This window comes from Pelodiscus sinensis, chromosome 20 (genome assembly GCF_049634645.1).
Source record: "Pelodiscus sinensis isolate JC-2024 chromosome 20, ASM4963464v1, whole genome shotgun sequence".
In the NCBI taxonomy this organism is placed as follows: Eukaryota; Metazoa; Chordata; order Testudines; family Trionychidae; genus Pelodiscus; species Pelodiscus sinensis.
Genome location: NC_134730.1, coordinates 5,304,828 through 5,326,876, shown reverse-complemented (window position 1 = coordinate 5,326,876; position 22,049 = coordinate 5,304,828). Strand labels below are relative to the sequence as shown.

General features: G+C 44.2%; 2 protein-coding genes across 4 annotated transcripts in view; both read left to right on the top strand.

Annotated features, from left to right (window-relative positions):
• TBCD (tubulin folding cofactor D) overlaps window positions 1–22,049 on the top strand; it is a 261,696-nt gene that overhangs the window by 229,397 nt on the left and 10,250 nt on the right. For 2 of the 3 annotated variants that reach the window (XM_075903520.1, XM_075903521.1), the window contains exons 34-37: window positions 4,079–4,200; window positions 5,341–5,418; window positions 11,570–11,659; window positions 12,724–12,811. In XM_075903520.1, coding sequence (XP_075759635.1) covers window positions 4,079–4,200; window positions 5,341–5,418; window positions 11,570–11,659; window positions 12,724–12,811 — 378 coding nt within the window. Of the gene's footprint in view, window positions 1–4,078; window positions 4,201–5,340; window positions 5,419–11,185; window positions 11,352–11,569; window positions 11,660–12,723; window positions 12,812–22,049 lie in introns of those variants that run through there. The other variant, XM_075903522.1, reaches the window with a different exon arrangement.
• Window positions 14,301–22,040, top strand: LOC102446985 (uncharacterized). Its single transcript, XM_075903527.1, has 2 exons — window positions 14,301–18,928; window positions 19,337–22,040. The coding sequence occupies exon 1, from the start codon at window positions 15,994–15,996 to the stop codon at window positions 17,005–17,007; it is 1,014 nt and encodes a 337-aa protein (XP_075759642.1). The 5' UTR covers window positions 14,301–15,993; the 3' UTR covers window positions 17,008–18,928; window positions 19,337–22,040.

The following is a 22,049-nucleotide window of genomic DNA, read 5'->3' as shown; positions in this document are numbered from 1 at the left end:
TGCTATTACATGATTATTATATTTTATTAAATCAACCTCCTCCTGGGATTTGATCAGTACAAATAAAACATGCAGTGAGAAATGTTATAAATGTTTAATGAGGAAAGACGTGGTATCTTCAAGAAGATTCTGTTTTGTAAGACAGTCTCACTGGAGGACTGTGGGTTTTTGCCTGACCACAAATATACAACTGTTGTAGAGAGCTGAGCTGAAGTACAGTAACAAGATTTATGTCCAAGCCATTGCCAGGTTTGTGTAGCTGTTAAGTGACTTAGTTATTTTTATGTTTTGTCATTTGACTACACCAGATTTATGTCAACATTCTATATGCATAGAATCTATAGTGTGTGTGTGTGTGTGTGTGTGTGTGTGTGTGAGCATTAATCTTTCTCAGAAGTTCTGAAGTAGACTCAGCGCATGTCAGACACATTAGTGACTTTTTGTGCTACTTTGGAAAAATTACTGCCTCTTTGAACAGTTTTGTCTTAGTTGCCTTACTAAATTAAAATATGAGTGCATAGCGAAATGGTTTGAAATTTAAGAAAATAGCTGCAATTCTACAATAGCTAATTACTCTCTCTGACACTTAGCCCATAATCAGAAGAGAATCCTTAATACTGGCAAGTAGATGACTGGTTTAGAAGAGTTTGTAGGAGTTGGGTCCATAGGTTTATAGTCTCAATTTACAAGCATGTTGTCAAGCAGAATGTATTTCAGGCACCCTTTAAAAGAAAGCATTGTGAATTGTTTTCATTGCTCTACTTTAAATGTCACTGACATTGAACTTCAGAAGGGTTATTTACCTTTGAGGATTGGGAGAATTCAAAGAAGTATTGTGAGCAGAGCCATGTAGACATGGGCTCACTTGTGCTAACTACTAGACTTTTATTATTTTTGAGTTCTAAAGAAAACACCCTGTTGCCACTTAAGTATAGTAAATATGTCAGGATTTGAAATGATCCAGGAACAGCACTATTTACTGAGCATAACATACCCTAATGTACATGTCATCGTTTTCCTGCACATGTGCGGAAACATTCTAACTCTATGAATAGGTCTTTATCTGTACATTGAAATATATGTGTATGAGCTGTATGAAAATTTTAACTTGGAGCAACTCTGATAAAACTGTACAATACTTGCTTATTTTCAGATTCTTTTGGCATATGTATGCTGTTCCCTTTACCACTTTTGATGAAGACAGTCTTTTTAGTAGCCAGTGCATTGGCTCAGAGGGCTAGGGAGACTAGATTCTCATGGCAAGTCCTCCTTACACATTGTTTCATAAGGACAGATTGACTCTCAGACTTCACCCCAAATTTCTGGCTAGTGTTGTCTCTGATTTCCATGTGAACTATTACCTTCCAGTTTTCTTTTAATTGTTTAAAGGGAACCCCTCATGCCCACCTCTAAGCAAACACTTTCCTGCTTGTTAGTCACCAAGAATGAAACCCATAAGGACAATCACTTGAAGAAAGAATGGGTACTTATCCTATAACAAGAGGATTTACTTGGTGTTGCTCAGATTCTTAATATTTTTTGTCTTCGTTTAACTTATTACTCTGGGGAGGGATGTTAAATTTAGATTAATTGGCTATTCCAATTGTTTGATGCAATTTGCATCAACTATTCGATCAGTTGATAAGGGTGCCTCTGCCTTTGAAGTGTAGCAACAGCCCCAAGGTGAAAGCACTGTAGGGAGCACGGGGCCAGTGGGGCACTCAAGCCCTCCTCCGCTGGCCACGTGCTCCCCACAGCATTTCAAAGCGGCAGCGCTGCATGGAGCCTAGAGTCTGGCTCCACACGGTACTGCCGCTTTGAAGCGCCTCACCTTCCCCCCCTTGCTGCCTCTTTCTGATAGAGGCAGCAAGGTTGAGGGAAGCAACTGGTTGACTAGTGTGTCAATTATCCGATAAGCATTTGCTCTTTCTCACCACAGCAGCTTGAGGCCAGGTAAGAAGCATCTGTCCATGGCTGCTGCAGCGGGAACAACCAGAGGGAGGGGTTCGTGCCCCCTGACTGGGGGACGGATGGACAGACAGACCCACAAACAGACAAACTCTCTCAAATGTATAGTAGATAGTTGTCCCTTTCTCTGCCCCAATAGCGTTATAGCTGTCCCAGTTCCCATTATTCACTATAACTATCCCTGCTAGCAGACCCCACCCTTTCCGTTTTATGAGAAGCATTCACATTCCAAGCACATCCCGTTTTCCTGGCACATATCAAATACTGTGTGTGTGTGTGTGTGTGTGTGTGTGTGTGTGTGTGTGTGTGTGTGTGTGTGTGTGTGTGTGTGTGTGTGTGTGTGTGTGTTTGTGTTTGTTTTCGCCCCCCGCCCCCAAGAACTCTAGGAAGTGTTCTTGAACAGACTCACAGACAGGAAGACACACACAAACAAACTTTTCCAAATATATAGTAGATAACTGTATTTCTTTGAGATGTGAATTCCATAATCTGCCCTTCGTCTGCATTTCTATGAAGTCCAGTTCTGGGGATGTTAAAAATTGTCGTGGTAATCTGAGACAGCTGAAAATTAGTAAGTATGAAATGTAAGTTAGGAATGTGGCAAAAAATGTATGGCTGGACACAAGCTTTCTGAAATATTTCCATGAGACTTTACAGGTTTCTTCACGTCAGTGACATCGCCCTTCTGCAATATTTGGAGAGGAAAAGTGCTTGATTTATTAAAATTTGATAGTAGTTGTGTATCATTTCTTTCCTTTGCAAAAAGTAATTGGAAATATTTTGTTATAATGTAATGTGAAATAATTCATCTGGTATTGAATTTTTCAGTTACTGTCCTGTATCATAAATCTTTTTATATATATACTGTGAAGACCTTAAATATAAGCATATAGCACACTTTCAACAGGTGAAGAAACTCCTTTAAATTACTTTTGACATATGAAAGTATAGTATTTACTCAAGTCAGTTCAGATTTTCTTTGAGGGCAGTTGGCTTGTAAAAACATCTACACGTAGGTGCTATCAAAGCTTGACCCTTAGGCTATGTCTAGACTACACAGAAGAGTCGAACGAGGATATGCAAATTCTGCAGGAATTTGCATATCTTCTTCTGATCTTACTTTAGAAAGCAGAGCTTTCAAAAGTGAAAAGTAGTCTGAATGTGGCTTTTTCGGCACTTCCCCCCTTTTTTGAAAAGCTGCGTAAACCTCATTTTTTGAGGAAGAGCAGCTTTTCATAAAAAGGAGGGAGGTTGCTGAAAAAGCCGCGTCCAAACTACTTTCACTTTTCAAAAGTTCTGCTTTCTGAAGAAGATATGCAAATTCCCACAGAATTTGCATATCCTCTTTAGAATCTTCCGCATAGTCTAGACGAACCCTTAGTTTTGAAACTAGTATACCTCAGTAATTACTGAATTTGAGTGATATCTACATGTAGATAGCGACGAGGAGTCCTGTGGCACCTTATATATGGCACTCTGTGGCACTCTGATACATGTAGATAGTCCAACTTCTGCTAATTGGTGGTACTACAATATGCTATTTATAATGTGGTATATACTACTGTTAAAACTATCAAAATACATTATAGAAAAGTGTTATTTACATATTGGCTGAAGTACTTGAAAATTCATTGATAAATGTTTAAAACACTGTAGTCCTGCTGCTCCCAGGCACGTGCACCTCTGCCAGTGATTTCTGTGCAAGTGAGTGGGTGCGCAAGGGCTTTGTGTGCATTTTGAAGTACAGAAGCACAATAGTGGGTTTTCTACGGTTTTTTGTTTGTTTTTGTTTTGGTCTAAATGTGATTCTTTTATTGATTTCCCGCTCCCTCCACCCCCCGTTTGTATAAGCTACTACAGTGGCAAAATTTTAACTTTTGACAAACAATACAGCATAAATGGAAAGCGAAATGGCTGTCTTCCTGTCAAATGCTGGACTCACGGTTGGATTTGATGTAAAGGGTGTATCTTTTCCTCACAAAAATGTGCAGCTTAAGTAGTGGGGGATGAACATATTTATTTCATGATTGCTCGTGTTTTTTAAATTTATTTTAGCCAATGCCAAGTGTGTTTTGCACCCTGCTTCACATGAAACATTTATCTTTTGTAGGTCAGGTATTCTGCACAGAGCCTCTTTGACTATATGAAGAAAATCCAAAACAATCCGTGCGCTATGAACACCTTTTGTGAGACTTTGTTACGGGTCTTTGAGGATAACCTGCTGAATGACAGGTAATCTTTCTCATAAAGTAGTTGAAACAACCTGCACTGAGCTGATCGTTCAAATTATGACAGTTGTCTCAGGTTGTATCTTAAATATTTTGAGATGTTTGGAAGAAAGAGAATACGTTCAACAAGAATAACCCTCCCCCACTCTGAAAAGATAGAATTATGGTGCAGCGCCCTATAGAAAGAAGGAAGCATTTACCTTATTGCGATACTGTGATAAGCTGTAATGATTACATATAATGTAATGCTCAGGGGAGCTGCTGGACCACTTGGTCCATCAGCCCTCCAAGAGAGCGTGGATCACATCAGTCATGTTGTTTTAGCCAGTGCTTCAGCCACTCACTGGCCAGGCTGTCAGTGACACCTGACATCCGATCTTCACAGCCCAGAACCCCTGAATGATCCATTAGCCTCAGCCTCCCAAGTACTTGGGCTTACAGTGCTCACACCATGCCTGAGAAAGCGCAGATTGGTGTGATAAAAAGTTTTTTTGAGCTATATGTAGAATTATCTGCCATGTATTTTTTTAGGAAGGGTTTCTTTGTCATTCTTTAACATAAAAATAGGCCAGATTTTTTTTACACAGTAAGACCTAGTCACTAAAACACCACTTACTGAATGTGTTTGCAAGTGAGTGTGTTTTCCTGGGGAGTTTTTTTTTCTGTTCATGAAGTTTAGCAGAATTTTCAGTCTGTCAGAGTTAACTCAACTGGGAATACATGGGTAGCTGTGATGGCTGCCATACCACATGCTCTAATCCATTCAATAACTAGGTTAAATGGAAAGTGTTGGCAACTTTTAATGAACTCCGTAAAGTACATTGTTCAGGGTCATAAAAATTATCCTACAAGTTTTAGTTGTGTTTCCAGGCCCCCACAGACTTACACTCACAAGCTGTTGACCAGCCTCTTCCCTTTGGCTGCAACAAGAATGCAGCTGTTTCAGCCAACGAGAATGATTTTAGCCAACTCACAAGCAGCCTAGCAACCTTCCCCTAGGGTGAAGTGGAATTCTAATTTAAATAGATGTTTGTAGATGGGAGGTTTCCTCACCCACCCCCTTGCTTCCTATACAAGTAAGTGTATAAATGAAATCTGTGCCAAGAAATGACTGTACAGTGTGTACATTTTTTTTTAAACTTAGAGTATCGGTGCCCTTGTTAAAGATGCTGGATCAGATGCTAGCTAATGGCTGCTTTGACATCTTCACCACTGAAGAGAAGTAAGTAGTAATTATTCTGCTTTGAAACAGCTGTTTTATACAGAGGGCGCTAAGAGGGGTAGCTGTTGTTGTAGCTAATTGACATATTTGTATTGTGTTACTAGTGAGAATGTTACCTACCCCCAGCTGAATGGCAGTGTTCTGAAAACCAGCATTTGATCATCTGTACCCTGACAGTGATCCTTGATCTTTGCTCATGTTGAAAAATGCACCATAACCCCTGATAGGTTCAGAAAAGGGCAACAAAAATTATAAGAGAGGTTTGGAACGGGTCCCATATGAAGAGAGATTAAAAAGTCTTGAACTTTTCAGCTTAGAAAAGAAGAGACTAAAGGGGGATATGATAGAGGTTTATAAAATCATGACTGGTGTGGAAAAAGTGAATAAGGAAAAGTTATTTACTTATTCCTACAACATAAGAACTAGGCGTCACCAAATGATATTAAAAAGGCAGCAGGTTTAAAACAAACAAAAGGAAGTTCTTCTTTCCAGAGGATGTGGTGAAGGCGAGGACTTTAACAGAGTTCAAAAAAGAGCTAGATAGATTTGTGTAGGTGAGGTCCATCAATGGCTATTAATCATGATGTGTAGAAAGGGTGGGTGAAGCCTCTGTCTGGAAATGGGTGACAGAAGAGGGATCATGTGAGGATTCCCTGTTGTGTTCCCTCCCTTGGGGCATCTGGTATTGGCCACTGTGGGAAGGCAGGCTACTGGGCTAGAGGGACCTTTGGTCTGACCCAGTATGGCCGTTTTTATAGTAATTATAACTGTTTGGGTGACTTTTTCTTTCACAATATGCTGTGTGCTTTTAAAAATCTTGCAACAAACAAAATAGGGTACATATTGTGGTAGTGAAAATGAAGAGCTGCCTTAGACCAAGGCACACGTGACTCTGTATATTAAGCAACTTAATTATTCTGTTTAAATTTTCCTGCAGCTACAATAATCCATTGAACAGCTCTCAAGAAAGGCCAAATACAAAGGCCAAATACTGGGGCTAAGAGCCTTGGGGGTATCCCTTTAACCTATCTTAGCTCTTTCTTTATAGCTGCTATATGACCAGCAAATGAACTAGAGTCAATCCACGTATTTTCATCCAGAGAAGGTATAGCAGGGACAGATTGTACAGTTGCTGAGAATTCATCTACAGTCATAATAAGCTGCACATTTTCTTGGGAATAAATATATTGTTTCCCATGTTGTGTACATTTCACTGGCCGTGTTTCGCTATGTGACATGGTGAGACAAAATGCCTTTGCTGACCAGCCATTTAAAAAAAATCATTCTTATGTGAGCGGCAGGAGAAAGCCCAAAGTTTCCAGTCAAGTTAAATATTCTGGAAGGTAATACCCTGGGACTGATCAAATGTGAACAATAAACATTCCATGTGAAGTCTGAAAAGCAGTAGGTTTGCACATCTGCAGATACTTGGCACGGCACTGCATGCAATTTTATACTGCATTTGGCATCTATTTTTTTTAAACTCTTTAATGTTAAAATCATTCTCAGTAGATGTACTTTAAAAGTTTATACTTTATAGCTTTAATTCTATGAATATTTCTAATTTCAGGTATAGAGTATATTTCTTAATCTGATAACATTTCTAATTGGAATACTAAAAATTAAAAAGAAAACCCACCACCACCTTCAGACAAAATCAAGCCACATAGTAATCTAATATTAATCTGAGTAATGCCTCTCCCTTCCTTATGTAGAGGATTAAGGTGCCTAAAATTTGACTTGTCTTGCAATAAAGGCATGCCCGGCGGGGGGAGGGCAACTGTCCCAGATCCCCATGATTCTAAAGGGTCCAGGGCTCCAGGCCACTGCTGCTGCCACAGTACTTAGCTGAAGGCGGCATGCTCCAGGCAGTGAGAGGCAGTATAGGGTGCGTCCAGAGGCGCTGAGGGCTGACACTGTACAATCCCAACTCTTCCACCCAAAGTCCCACCCCATCTGGGAACATGGAGCTTTCTTTCCCCCCACCCCACCCCACCCCTTTCCCAGGGCCTCACATGGCTGTTAGCTTCCCTGAATACAGATCTAATTTATCTCAGAAGAGCTAGGAGGATGCTATTGAAAATCCTGAGGTAGCTAGACAAAGTTCCAGAGCGCTGCCCTGTGTCCCAGGAGTTCTAGTTCATCATGGAAGAATCTTCCCGGGATGGTTAAGAGACAGTTAAATCCTGGCCCTGGCTCTCTGCTGTCTGCTGCACTGCAGTATGGGAAGTCACTGCTTTTTGTGTGAAAGACGATGGGGGAGTGTGACTGCTGGAGCGGATTGCTTGAGCAGAACCACTTGTATATCCCACGGCCAAAGAAACGTGCCAAAGAGGATGTGAAAATATAACACAGAATGGGTTGGATTGAAATGTAGACCCGCTGCCCTAGAACTTGCAGCATACAATTTCAGAGCTAGAATGAATATAAAAAGTGCTGAGTGCTAGCGGCATAGAGGTGGATGCTTTTCCTCATTTTTAATTCCCATTCATGTCCTACAAAAAATCAGCTAAGAATTATAAAAGCTGATTGATTTTATTTAACATGAGGAATGTACAGTAATAAGCTACATGACACTTGAGCTAGAGACCTCTTGCTCAAGGGCCTGGAACATCAGCCCATAAAATTAATTGTTGGGTTATTTTCTTAACTGGGCAACTACATCTTGGCAAGATCTTCTTGATTTACAACACCTGTGATTTTGATGCCAATGACTGCTTAACCTTCAGCTAACTCTTGTTAAATTAATTCTAAAAAGTATTTTGCAAATGTAAATTTCTGTTCTGTTACATGTCTCCTTTTTTCCAGTAGTAATTGCAAAAAATATTAGAGCAGGTAAATACGATCCAAATTGTTGCTGAGTTCAACACTGATGTAATAGCAATTGGATTAATGGTTGGATTATTTTCCCCTTGATACATAAATGCTTTGAATTGCCACTGGATGTCATTCTTGCTTCATAGAAACACAGCTTGGATTGCCTTCTCTCACGTATTCAAGATTTCCCCCTAAAGCTGGGCTTCGGAAAAGACAGTGGAAGTCATTTCTCATAGCTCTGTATAAATGGCTTTTGATGCTTGTGAGATGTGCTAGGCTTAACACTACTAGGAGTCTTTATTAGATTCTGGACAAACATCACTTGGCTATTTCCAGAGAACTGTCCATGTGCTTAGGGTTGAGAGCGGCGCCGAATCTTCATAATCCAGTCAGTCCTTTGCGCCTCTGCTGAGGCTGCCGATAAGGAGACCAATTACAAGATGGAGACCTGTGTAATAGGAAATATCAGGAGCAAACTCTCCTCCTAGCTGACCAAACTGACAGTAACTGTGATAACTTGCATTTGCTGTTGCCTTTGGCTGGGTTTGAATCCGTGCTATGGAGATGAAATGTCTGCATGCCACTTCTCATTCAAGTCCAGTCTCCTTTTGTCCTCTCTACAGGCTGCTGTACTTTTGCATTGAAGTGTCTTGGTTCCTCTCTCGAGGTGCACGCTGTTCCATAAAACTCTGAAGTTTAGCGTAATAAAAATTGTGAATTTGTATGGAATTCATATTCGCCCACATGGCCTCTTCGCCATTCCTCTCCATTTTAAAGAGTACTGTAATTCTGATGGACTGTTTAGTCTCTGCCACCATTCCTGACCTAAGCTAGCACATTTTTCACCAGTGGTTTTAAAGCCCATTATTGTCTAAGCCCTGTGTGCTGGGGTTTGCAGGATGCTTGCTTGAAGACTGATCCTGCAAGGGGTCAGTGGGAGATGAGGGTACTGGGAATCTTAAAGGACTGGGCTGTAATACAACAGGCCCAGACTGTGATTCTCTTACCCTCCGGAGTAGTTCCATTGAAGAAATCTCAAATTCCTGGTCACGTAAGGTTAGAAATACTTAGCTGAGTTTGAACAAAATAGTCACTAAGTCATCAGTGCCGTTGGCAATATCACACAGGTATCTAATATTCAGCTATTCGGACCTCTCCTTTCTAAAACTATTGATATAAGTGTTTGCAGATGGTTTTATAAAGTGCCATAAATGGCAGGTTTCATTATGGATGTGACTCTTAGATTTTGGTACTACTGGCGATTCCTTTAAGTAGTGGTAATTCCATTCCTTAATAGAGCTTAAGCCAAAAAGGGCACAGCATGGCTCTCCTCTAATTTCAAGACCACCCCAAGTACTGTCATGACTGACCTAATTGAAATGCAGCTCATCTTAAAACAAAAATTCTTTCTGCAGGAACACGTGTGCCCAATTTACATAATGTAAAGACTTCAGACTGATCTCTTTTCCCCAGATACTGATTCTGTTTCTACTGGAACCATGCCCACACAGGAGAAGGAATTTTCTCAATTTCCTTTAAAGAGGCCAAGCTATTTGAGTCATCTGAGATCACACATAGGGTAGGTTTAGTTAGTACAAATGTGAAATTGGCAGATGACAGAAAGGAAAGTGTGCTGCACATAAGGCTACACGTACTAAATTTTTCCAGATGCTCGGTTCCAGTTGGCCTCTTTGTTGCAGTGCTTTTCAGCAATGTCTATATTGTTGCATCGATTTAAAAATCTCACCTCATTCTCTATATTGCTGTTCTCCTGTGCTGAAAGGCAGGCACACATTGCAGATATTTTTATTAAACTCCTGTAACCTTCAGCCAGTCTGTGAATTAGCCTTGTGTAATTTGCCAGCACAGGAAAAATACCCAGTCTTTAATATGTAATGACACACACACAATTCACTCCACTCATACAGCCATACACAGCTGGGGATTAATATCCACATCTACCTACCTGACCATACACTTATACATGGATACACATGAACTCACAAGTTCATACAGGCACACTACCCTCTTCAAATGTCTCTCACATGCACACTTCTCTCCAATTGCATTCTTTTGGCCTGGTGGGAGCTGTGCTGATACTGTGTGGGGCTGTGGTTGTGGCACAGAATTTACCACTGTGGCTTCCAAGTTAGATAATTCAGTCGCTGATTACCTTTTGAAATAATGTGAGGCACAAGGTAACCTACTGTATGCAAATTATAACTTCCTGCCATGCCCATTGTCTTTTTATTGTTGGAAAATAAATAAGTTCTATTGTACAGCTTAAACTTATTTTTAAATCTACAGTTCAAATCAACATAACAGATAAATGTCTGGATTTTGCTTCATACTGTTCACACCTAATACAGTGGAGGGTTTCTAAAGGCTTGGTCTAGAAATAAAATAAAAGTATTTTTTACTAGGGTTATATTTTTCTAAGCAAATCAAAAAGTGTTTCATGCTATATTTATGACATAGCACATTATTTTGCTGTTTGCTTATGATTCAGATGCCTTAAGAGTACCGAGCAGAAGATTAAACAAGTTATGCTGCAAATTTAATAATATATTCTCAGAGTCTATGAAATATGAACAAACAGTATAAAACAACACTGTTTGTATAAGTGTCTGGGAAAGAGCTGAGAACCACATTTCCCATATTATGTGTGGAAAAAACCACCCTTGCTAAATATATTTCAACATGGCTTCAAACTCAACTGCATTTATCAGTAAAACTTCGGAGAACTTCAGTCCCTATTGTAATTATATTGTTAGGCATCGCTAAGGGCACCATGATGGTATAATAGTACGTTAATCCTCACTTTAAGCAAAAAAAAAAGTTGATGAATTTTAAAACAGTGTGGAATGATTAAAGACTAGGTACCAGAGCAATGCATTACATGCATCCATTTTTAGGAAGATATAAAATGTTTTCTCTCTTCCTTTGCCAGATTACTAATCTGACACAGGCCACAAGTAAGAACAAGACATGACATAGAATTGCTTGGTGGCATACATGGAATGAGTTTGGTTATCATTCACTTCCCCAGTGAGTAGGTAATCCCAGCACAAAACAATGAGCATTTATTTCCCTTTTGTCGATATAGAGGTGAGTGACTGAGCAAGAATTGAGGCTGAAGTAAATTCTCACCATTAGAAAGGGGTGAATCTTATTGGCAGAGGATTGTGGGGGAGCTTCTTCTATTGCCCTGTCTTTGTTCTGTGAATAATACTATTAATCTGACACCTTCCATGACAGCTACTTACATTTAGAAATAAGTTTTAAGAGAATGTTTGCCTTATAAAATGAATAACGAAAATAAACTTAATTTCAGCCATCCGTTTGCTTTGAAGTTACTTACACTTTGCAAAGAAGAGATCAAGAAATCCAAAGATATTCAAAAACTTCGCTCCAGCATTGCAGTGTGAGTTGGTACAATAATCTTTTTTTCTAATTCAGGGAATGGAGAAAGAGTCAACATCTGAACAGAGAGCATTGGAGTGCCATGATTGGAGAATTGATCTCCTTTGCCTATTTGGTATCAAATCTATCTGGAAAAAAAAACCCATGTGATTGAAAGTTTCCATGATTTTAATGAATGTGTTTTAAGAAAAAAAAACCCACACAATGAATCAGTAAAGATTTTATTCCAGGTGTCCCCAACCCAAATGATTGAACTGCTGGTGTCCAAATGGGTTGGTTAAATTATTAGTTTTTTACTTCTGGAGGGCTAGATAACAAACACAATTAAATAAATCACCCTAGAACTTCTTTGTGAGCTAGAACACACAACCAATGTGGATGTTTCTGCTCCAGAGAAAACTGCAGCTGGAGCAGCAAGAAGAAGTTTCAAGTCAGGACAGAAGTGCATTAGCTGCATTGTAGATGGGACCAAAATAATCAATAGTGACGTTAGTCTGGATTGATCTTCCTTGTCAGAATTGGTATGACAATATCTGGCGTGACTCTCGTGAAAGCAGAGGCTATAGATGGGATTTTCTTGATTCAATGTGTCAATGCTCTTAGTTTACAGCTAGTTCACTTTTTCTACTCCATTTTTTGAAAGTGTTCTAGAAAGCTCAAAATGGACAATAAGCCACATACCTAAACTGACCATTATTCCTAACCAAATCCTGTATTAGCTTACACTGTCTCTGTTTCCCTGTGTGAGAACTTCTTTCACTTTGTAGTGATTTTCACACACGTTCTTTCAAGCTGTCTGTCAATAATTTAAAAACCATATTTGTATTTGGCATAGCAGTGTGATGCCCCAGACTTCGTTTACTAGCCCTTCATGATTTTTTACTATATTTTCCTTCAATGTTTGCTTTCCCACAGTGGTTAGAAAATAGTGAGATTTTTTAAGGGAAGCAAAACTTTTATTTTATTTATACATCTGCATTATTAACCTCAACAATAAAATGTACCATTGCGACTAACTAGTGAAAGGAAACCACTCAATATCTATGCATTCTGATTTTTTTCTAGATTTTGTGGCATGATTCAGTTTCAAGGTGACATGAGAGAGAAAGTTTTATTTCAACTGTTTCTTCTTCTTTGCCATCCATTTCCTGTGGTAAGTATTGGGAATGTTGATATATGGCTTCCAGAGAGAACATATAATCTTTGTATGAAGAGATGAAGTTGTTAAATACTGCTTGAAGTGAAAAGGGATTGAAATTACAGCTGACATACGGTGTTCCCAGTGTTTCAGATATTTTAAAAACCTGGATTTTGAGGTAGGTTTTTCTTCGCAAGTTACTCATCGGCACACATAGGAAGGAATAAGTGAATAGTGGGGATATTCAGACTTACCCCAAGTCTGACTGGAGAAGAGAACCTTCTCTGCTCCCACAGAAGCCCCAGGGGAGTCTCTGCTGATGAGAGATGCAAAGACTCCCAACAAGTCATGCTGACACTGAGATCTTTTCTCCAAGCTGAGCAACTGTCCCACAGGCTGGGAGCAATTGTGGCCAGGTTCTTTTTCTGGGGCTCCTTGAATAACCTCTCCTCATTTCTCAGTGAAGAGAGACCATGCAAAGCAGCATGGTGGGCAGTTCGGGAGTGAGAAAGATCCTATTTTTGCCTTGAGAGACGGGGGCAGAGAGCAACAGACAGATCATTCTTGTGCCAAATTGGTGCTCTGCACCCCAACCCCATTTACCCCCTCCAGTCCCCACACTGCCCCCTAGAGCTCGGGCTGACAGAGGACCCCACATGCAGGGCTTGACAGTGGGGCTGCCAGGAGGGAACTCAGGGCCAAGTGGAGTGTGGGGCTGGCAGTGGAGCCAGGACACCCAAAACCTGGGGTTGCTGCAGCACCCTACTTGCCCCACCTATGGGAGAGGTTGGTCCTAGAAGGAAAGTGATCGGACTGCAGACTTTCCAGACAGGTTCATCATCACATTTGACATGACCTTTGTAATAAAAACAGAGACATCATTTTAATTCACCTCCTGAAAGTAAATTCATATGACAACATTTCCAAAACAAATGGCTCTTTAAAAAATCGTAGATCCATAACTGTACAATGAAGGCAGCCATCCCAGGATCTTTGGTGTAACTTTAAAATGCAAACAGTCCATACTAAATCTTAAGAATCCAAACCAATTCCAGTGAGGACCATTAAATACCACATAGAATTTGGATTTCAGAAGCATGCTGCCACTGAAGATAATGGTAAAATTCTCATTGACTTCAATGGGAGCAGAGTTAGACCAACACTGAGAACTTCTGAAACTTATTCACAGCTTGTATGTCAGCACTTTCATTATAATCCCGTATTTTTAAAATGCATCAGTAACTACACTTATATAACCCATTTTATCTCTATCAGTTACCTGTTTATCTCTCTGTAGATTAGGTCCTCATTCAGTTTGGTACATGTCAAATTTTAAGCATGTCAATAATCCCATTGGCAACAAGTAGAACTACTCCTGTGCTTACAGTTAAATACTTGGGGCTCTGTCTTCCTGTTTAAAAAAAAAAACCCTCCTTGTAAAATGTAAATTAAAAGTTTAAAACAACCCAAAACAATACTTAGCAGTAAAAGTTGTATATAGGCTGAAATTTAGCTTACAAAATCTTAAGTCAAGGGTGATCTAAAAAACCAGTTTAGTCTGTTTTAAACTGATAAGTTTAATTCATAATTCCAAAGGGGCTTAGATTTTGAAAAATAATTTTAATTACTTTTGCTGTTTTCAAAATATAGCCATCTGAATAATTTAACATAAAAAGTTTGCTATTTTTTTTTGCACAGGAAGTAGTTTTCATATGCTTAATGTACCTTCCAAAATATATATTTACAGTACATAGTGTATGATGGCACAACAGTTGTAAAGGAGCCATTGTCTGTTATGTACATAATATATTATTTTAAAATGCTTTAAATATGTATTTATATGGTAAATGAGAGTAGTATATTGCAATAACACTTCCTGTGAGAGAGTATTTTGTAGCCTCTAGTTAGTCAATATTTAAATAAACAAGTGCAGAAATCCCTCTACTTAAACATTCAGGTTGCTAAAATCAATAAAAGCGAAGAAATGCAAAGCTCTTCTTCAAGTGGTTGCTCATGTCCATTCGAATAAGGTGTGTGTGCTGCGTGCACTGTCTCTCCGGAGTGTTTTCCCAAGCGGTACCCGTAGCGCCGGCAGGTCTCCCCCTGGAGTGGCGCCGCTATAGCGGAGCATAAGTACCTCTGCCGGCGCTCACCCTCCTCAGTTCCTTCTTACCACCTGTGACAGTCGTTGGAGCGTGTCTATCTTCTGTAATTAATGGTTCCCGTTTCTAGTTAGAGTAGTGTTTGTAAATAGTTCAAGTAGTTAGTTAGCAAGTTCTTTGTTCTCCTTACCCCCCTTTGGGGGTAAGGAATGCCAGGGCCACAAGGCTTTAAGGCTTGTGCGGTATGTGCGAAGTTCATGCCTAAAGGGGACCCTCATGATAGTTGTTTAAAGTGTTTGGGTGAGGACCACTTAGCAGACGCCTGTAAGATCTGCAGGTCGTTCAAACCGCACACGAAGAGGGAGAGAGATTCACATTTGAAGCTCCTCCTTCAACCGGCACCGGCTGGTCACTCCTACCGACTCCGGTAGGGGCGCCGTCTCTTGGGCAGTTGGACTTTGTGGTGCCTTACTCGCAACCAACACCAAGTTCGGCACCGTATGCAAGGTGCGGCGTGTCAGCACCACAACCAGGCATGGATACAGTTTTTCCGGTGCTGGCACCGGTACGACCTCCTCGCCGTGCACACGTGAGCAAGCCTGAGTCAATGGCCAGGCTCGCGCCCCCAACGGTACCAGTGTATTCGTTTTCGGCTCCACCCTGGCCCGAATCTGATTATTCCTCAGATTCGGATGCAGGCTCAATCAGATCGGGGTCCTCGAGGCTGTCGTCGGGGCACAGATCCTGCTCTCAGCACGGGCGAGATCGGCCCCACATGCAGCAGACCTGGCCTCCTCAGCCTCAGTGGCTGTTCTGGACACTGTGGGCATATCATCAGTGGCAGGGGCCTGTGCCTCCTTCCATGGTGGCCAGTGTTTTGGGGCACCAATCGACCCCGTCGGCATCTCTGTCGCGACTCCCTCCCTCCTTGGATGCAACGAGGGACCCCACAACCTCAGTACCGGAGCCACCACCGGCGCCAGTGGTACTTGCCCAGCCAGTGATACCCCCCACCCAGGCCCTACGCTGGACCTGGTGTCAATTCAGGACTCATCGTCTCCTCCTGATGAGGCTTTAGCAGATCCGGCTCTGGCTATGCCAACTATGGATGCTAGGTCGCATCAGGAGCTGCTTTGCTGCCTGGCCTCCAACCTAGGTGTCTCGGTGGAACCTGTTATAGAGGACACGGATCCTATGATAGACATCCTGTCCGATGATGCTCCCGCCCACTTGGCTTTGCCACTTAATAAGACCATGGCTAAGATCACGAACACCCTATGGCAGACCCCGGCTTCCTTAACCCCTACCTTAAAGGGAGTTGACAGGCGCTATTATGTCCCGCAGTCGGGACACAAACACCTGTATTCCCAGCCTGTCCCGGGGTCCTTGGTCATCCGAGCTGCGGCTCAGAAGGAGAGGCTTCCACTGCCGGGGCCTTCCCCGAAGACCAGAGAGCCCAAGTGCCTTGATCTTGTGGGGCGTAAAGTGTATGCCACTGGTGGGGTGCAACTCCGCATCGCAAATCAGCAGGCGATGCCGAGCCACTACACATACAATACATGGCAGGCAATGGACAAGTTTAAAGACAAACTTCCCCCCAAGGCCTGTCAGGAGTTTGGGGCTATGATCACGGAGGGCAGAACCATCACCTGCATGGCGCTTCAGGCCTCCCTGGACGCGGTTGACTCTGCAGCCCGCACCATGGCTTCGGGGATAGTTATGCGCCATGGTGCCTGGCTCCAGGTTTCTGGGATACCTGCTGACGTCCAGAATAGAATACCGGACCTGCCCTTCGAGGGCAAGTCATTATTCTTGGAGCATACCGACTCTAGGCTCTATACGCTGAAGGATACTAGGTCGACTCTTCGCTTTTTGGGGTTCCACACACCGCCCCCTCAGCGATGTCAGCTCCCCTTCAGACAACAGGGGAGAATGCAGTCCCAGGTCCCCTGTGGGGATTACTGGAGACGCCGTCCTCATGCTCCGAGTGATGGTACGGAGGCAGCTGCGGCCCCCTCCTTGACAAGGGCTCATCGTCGCCGCCCAAGAGGAGACAACACCCGTGGGGTTGGACAGGGCCTCTCTCAACAATCCAAACACCCATTTTGATGGGTCCCTAGGGAGTTGTGTACCAGTCGCTTCCCCTGGCCTCCTGTTTGGGGCCAGGTTATCCCGGTTTGCCCTCGCCTGGGCAGAAATTACCTCAGATGCCTGGGTACTCGGCACAGTCAGGAGTGGATATGCTATCCCTTTCCTGGGCCCTCCCCCTTCCAACCCACCCTCCCCATCCCTTTTCAGGGACACCTCTCATGAAGGGATTCTTTGGCAGGAGGTGTTGGTACTCCTCGAAAAAGAAGCGGTAGAGAGGGTCCCTCCAAGTTTACAGGGCAAGGAGTTTTAGTCCCACTATTTCATCATCCCCTAACCCAATGGTGGGGTTTGTCCCATTCTGATTACCGAAATCTGCAGGGCGGCCACGTGGTCGTCAGAACACACTTTTACGATGCACTATGCGCTGACACAGCAGGCCAGGGAGGATGCAGGGTTGGGTTCTGTGGTCCTCAGGTCTGTGTTGTGATTGTGTTTGTTTCTGTACCACATTGCATCTTTCAATCCGTTCTCTGTGTTCTGTTAGTTGAATAAATATGTTCTGGGTGGTTCAACTTTCATCTTCTTCGAGTCGTCTTCTTCGAGTGGTTGCTCATGTCCATTCGAATTAGGTGTGCACACTGCGTGAACCGTGTCTTCCAGAGCGTTTTCCCTAGCGGTACCCATAGCGCTGGCAGGGCACCCCCTGGAGTGGCACCACCATGGCGGGGCATAAGTACCCCAGCCAGTGCTCCCCCTCCTCAGTTCCTTCTTACCGCCTATGACAGTCATTGGAGCGCGTCTCTCTGTTAGAGCAGTTAATAGTTCCCGTTTCTCTTAGTGTTTTAAATAGTTCTAAATAGTTCAAATTAGTTAGATAGTTAGTGGCTCTTTGTTTTTTCTTCTCCCCCTTTGGGAGTGAGGAATGCCAGGGCTGCAAGGCTTTAAGGCGTGTGCTGTGTGCGCAAAGTTTATGCCCAAAGGAGACCCTCACGATAGTTGTCTGAAGTGTCTGAGTGAGGGCCACCTAACAGACGCCTGTAAGATCTGCAGGTCATTTAAGCAGCGCACTAAGAGGGAGAGGGACTCTCGTTTAAAACTTCTCCTCGTGGAGGCGGCTTTACAACCGGCACCGACTGGACAATCGGTGGTGTGCATTGCACCGGTGTCTACGCGCAACTCTCCATCTCGGGAGTGGGCCTCAGTATCCAGGGCTCGGCACCGTTCTCACTCCCTGGCACCGAAGAGATCAAGAACGTCCTGTGGTAGGTCTCCAAGCCGGAAGTCCAAGTCGGGCCTGCACCGCAGTGCCGAGTCTCCGGTGCGCACGTCCTTGTCTACCACTGTGTGGCGTAAGTGAGCGGGACGACCACCAAGCCCAGGGCAGCTACCTTCGCACCGTCCCTCCAAGTCGGACGCTTTTGAGGCGGTGCATGATCTTATTAGCCTCACTACCTCCCCTCCGTCGTCAGTTGAGGCGGAGAGGTCGAGGTCGTCTACGCCGGAGGCCGTGCTGGCACTGGCTTCGCCTCCGCACTGGCGTGATCGGCCGGCACCAGTCGCTTATGCTGTGGGACCAGTACCGCTTGCCTCTACCTCAGTGCCAGCCTCGATGCAGGCCGCCAGGCTTCACCTGGTGCTCGATTGGGCTTGACCCCCCTCGGGTGCTGGGACCTCTTCCAGACCTTGTCTTGGCTGCACCGGTGTCATATCACCCAAGCCTTGCGGCACCATCATCGGTACCAGCGCTGAGCAGCTTTCCTGGGGTGCTGCTCTAGTCTTCGGCACCAGGCCCTTCAGCATCAAGCTCTTCAGCACCGATGCAAGTTCCGGCTCCGGGCTCTTCGGCACTGATACAGGTTTCGGCACCGTTACAGGTACTGACATCGGCCCCATGGGCCATGCCGGTGCCACCATCGCCGGTAACATTGGTCTCTTCGAGGTTCGTCTCGACAACTCTACCACCTTCGTTCCAGCTTGCAGTAGAGTCTCCGGGAACAGCGATGGGGCTGCTACCAGAAGGACTTTCGGGGCTCTGCGCTGGCAACCAATACCGACTTCGACAGCACAGCCATGCACCGTGTCGGAACCACAACCAGCACCGGGACCTGTCTTCCCAGCACCGGCTCCACTCCCAGTACTGGTACCTGTCCTCCCATTGCCGCATCCGGAACTGCAACTGGCACCGGGACCTGCCGCAACTGGCACTGGCACGCCCTCATCGCACGTACGCGGGCAAACCCTAGTCTATGGCCACGTTTGCTCCCCTGTTGGTGGTAGGGCATTTGCCATCTGTGCCTCCCTGGCCTGAGTCTGACGACTCAACGGATTCTGATCCAGCCTTGTTCAGGTCAGAGTCCTTGGGAGCTTCCTCGCGTCATAGATCCTGTACCCGGCACCAGCGTGATCGTTCGCGTGTGCAGCAGACTTGGCCACCTCAACCGCAATGGCCCTTCTGGACACTGTGGGCTTACCACCAGTGGCAGGGACCTGTGCCCTCCTTTGTGGTGTCTGGTGTCTCGGGGCACCGAGCGCAACCGTCAGCGTTGCTGTCACGACCCCTTCCTTCCCCACAGAGGTCAGTTACTACAGATGCTGCAGCAGAGCCACAAGCCTCGTTGCCGGAGCCGCTTCCGCAAACGGTGCCGCCTGCCCAGCCGACTCCTCAACCAGGGCCCTACGATGGATCCGGTACCGATCCAGGTGTCATCGTCATCTTCGTCTCCTGATGAAGCCTGGGTGGATCCTGCACCAGCGTTGCCTACTATGGATGCTCGAGTGCATCAGGATCTGCTTAGGCGTCTGGCCTCCAAGCTGGGTGTCCTAGTGGAGCCAGTAGTGGAGGACACAGACCCCATGATTGACATTCTCTCTGACAATGCGCCCGCCTGCTTGGCTTTGCCACTTAATAAAACTGTGGCCAAGATTACTAACGCCCTGTGGCAAACCCCGGCTTCCCTGACCCCTGCCTTAAAGGGAGTCGAGAGGCGCTATTACGTTCCGCAGTCGGGGCACGAACACTTGTACTCCCAACCTGTTCTGGGGTCCTTGGTCGTTCAAGCTGTGGCTCAAAGGGAGAGGCTTCCCCAGCCGGGGCCGTCCCCGAAGGCTAGGGAGCCCAAACGCCTTGACCTGATGGGCCGTAAGGTGTATGCTACTGGTGGGGTGCAACTCTGCATTGCTAAACAGCAAGCGATGCTGAGTCGATATGCTTATAATACATGGCAGGCGGTGGATAAGTTTTAGGATAAGCTCCCTGCCGAGGCCCGTCAGGAGTTTGCGGCCATGACCTCAGAGGGCAGAACCATCGCCTGCATGGCCCTTCAGGCCTCCCTGGATGCTGTTGACTCTGCAGCCCACACCATGGCGTCAGGTGTAGTTATGCGCTGTGGTGCCTGGCTGCAGGTGTCTGGAATACCTCCGGACATCCAAACCACGATCCAGGACCTGCTTTTTGACGGCAAAGCGTTGTTTTTGGAGCACACGGACTCCAGGCTCCATACACTTAAGGACACGAGATCTACTCTCCGGTCTTTGGGGATCCACACGCCGGCCCCTCAGCATCTTCAGCTGCCCTACAGACAGCAGGGGAGAACGCAGTCCCAGGTCCCCCGTGGGGATTACCGGGGACGCTGTCCTTGTGCCCCCAGTGGGAGTGCGAGGGCGGCTGTGTGCCCGTCATCCGCAAGGGGTTGTCAATGTCGCCCGAGAGGGGACAACCCCCATGGGGTTGGTCAAGGCCCCTCTCAGCAGCCCAAGCATCAGGGGGCGACCTGCCGACGCTACGGGTACTGCTTGGGAAAATGCTCCGGAAGACGCGGTGCGCACACCTAATTCGAATGGACATGAGCAACACATCTCGAAGAACAACAGTTACAGGTATGTAACCGTTCTTTTCTTTTAAATTGCATCCTTCTGTAATTTTTGAGTTTTCATGTTATGTTTTTGCTCTCTGCCTTGAGAGTGTCCAAGTAGAAAGATGAGGAACGTCACTGGAATAAAGAGAGTCACTTGGACCTTAAGCATATCAGTAGATCGGGGGCTAGGAGTTACAGGGATCTCTAGGTGCCTTGATGAATGCTTGGATTTCACCAATGAAGCGAGGCAGTGTGTGTTGAATAAATACTGGATGGAGCTAGGAGCTTCCCTGTCTTCTGTAGTAGAAAATAAGGGGTTTATGGTTCCTGAGCAGTTAGATTATCTAAAAATGTATTGTCTGACTGTGCTGTTTGCTGTGTATTTAAATTTGGCTAATTTGTCTACAACTAATTATATACCACCACAGAATAGTAGGCAAATAATGATGTGCACCTTTTTTGGCACACTAAAAGCAAAGTACATGTCTGTACAGTAGTGGCCAATATTGTTGTTGAACATGCTAGAGGAGAACACAATACATTCTTCCATGAATACTGGAGCATGTATCTATAGAATATAACACCTAGAATTGTATGTTATAATTGGGGAAACCACAGGAAATATTGTGGAGACATTTTCGTTACTGATCAAGAAAATTACTTTGCTGAAATTCTACCAAGAAATGCCTGTATGACTCATTTCTCTTTGTCTTGGCATCCCAGTCTGTAAAATCAAGGATGTAATTCACTGCCTCATAGATTTATTGTGAGGGTTCTATTTGTAAAGCACATTGCAATTCTTTAGCATCTTCTATTTGAGGAACTCCAAATATCAAAGTTGGACGTTAAGTCACCGAACAGCTATCTCTGAATTAGTGATGCATACTTTCATATTTCCATTGCTCCTTTCATTTGAGAAGCATCACACTTTTAATAAACATTGCACTCTCAATACTTCTTTGAGCTAATGGAAGAATTGCTATAATATCCATTTTATACACGTGCAAACTGCAGCAGGGAGGTGAAATTACTTCCCCCATTTTCCACAGCATTGCTCTGGCAGACTTGGGAATATCAGTCCCAAATCTGCATTCTGAACATTAACAGCCCATTCTACTGTGAATAGACACTGCAAAAAACAACACACAGCTCGTATGTAGCAGTCAGGATCATTTCACTGTTTTCAGCAACTAAAAATTATGTTTC

Coding starts and splice junctions, on each gene's coding strand:
- LOC102446985 (XM_075903527.1), top strand. CDS start 15,994: ATGCCAACTATGGATGCTAGGTCGCATCAGGAGCTGCTTTGCTGCCTG.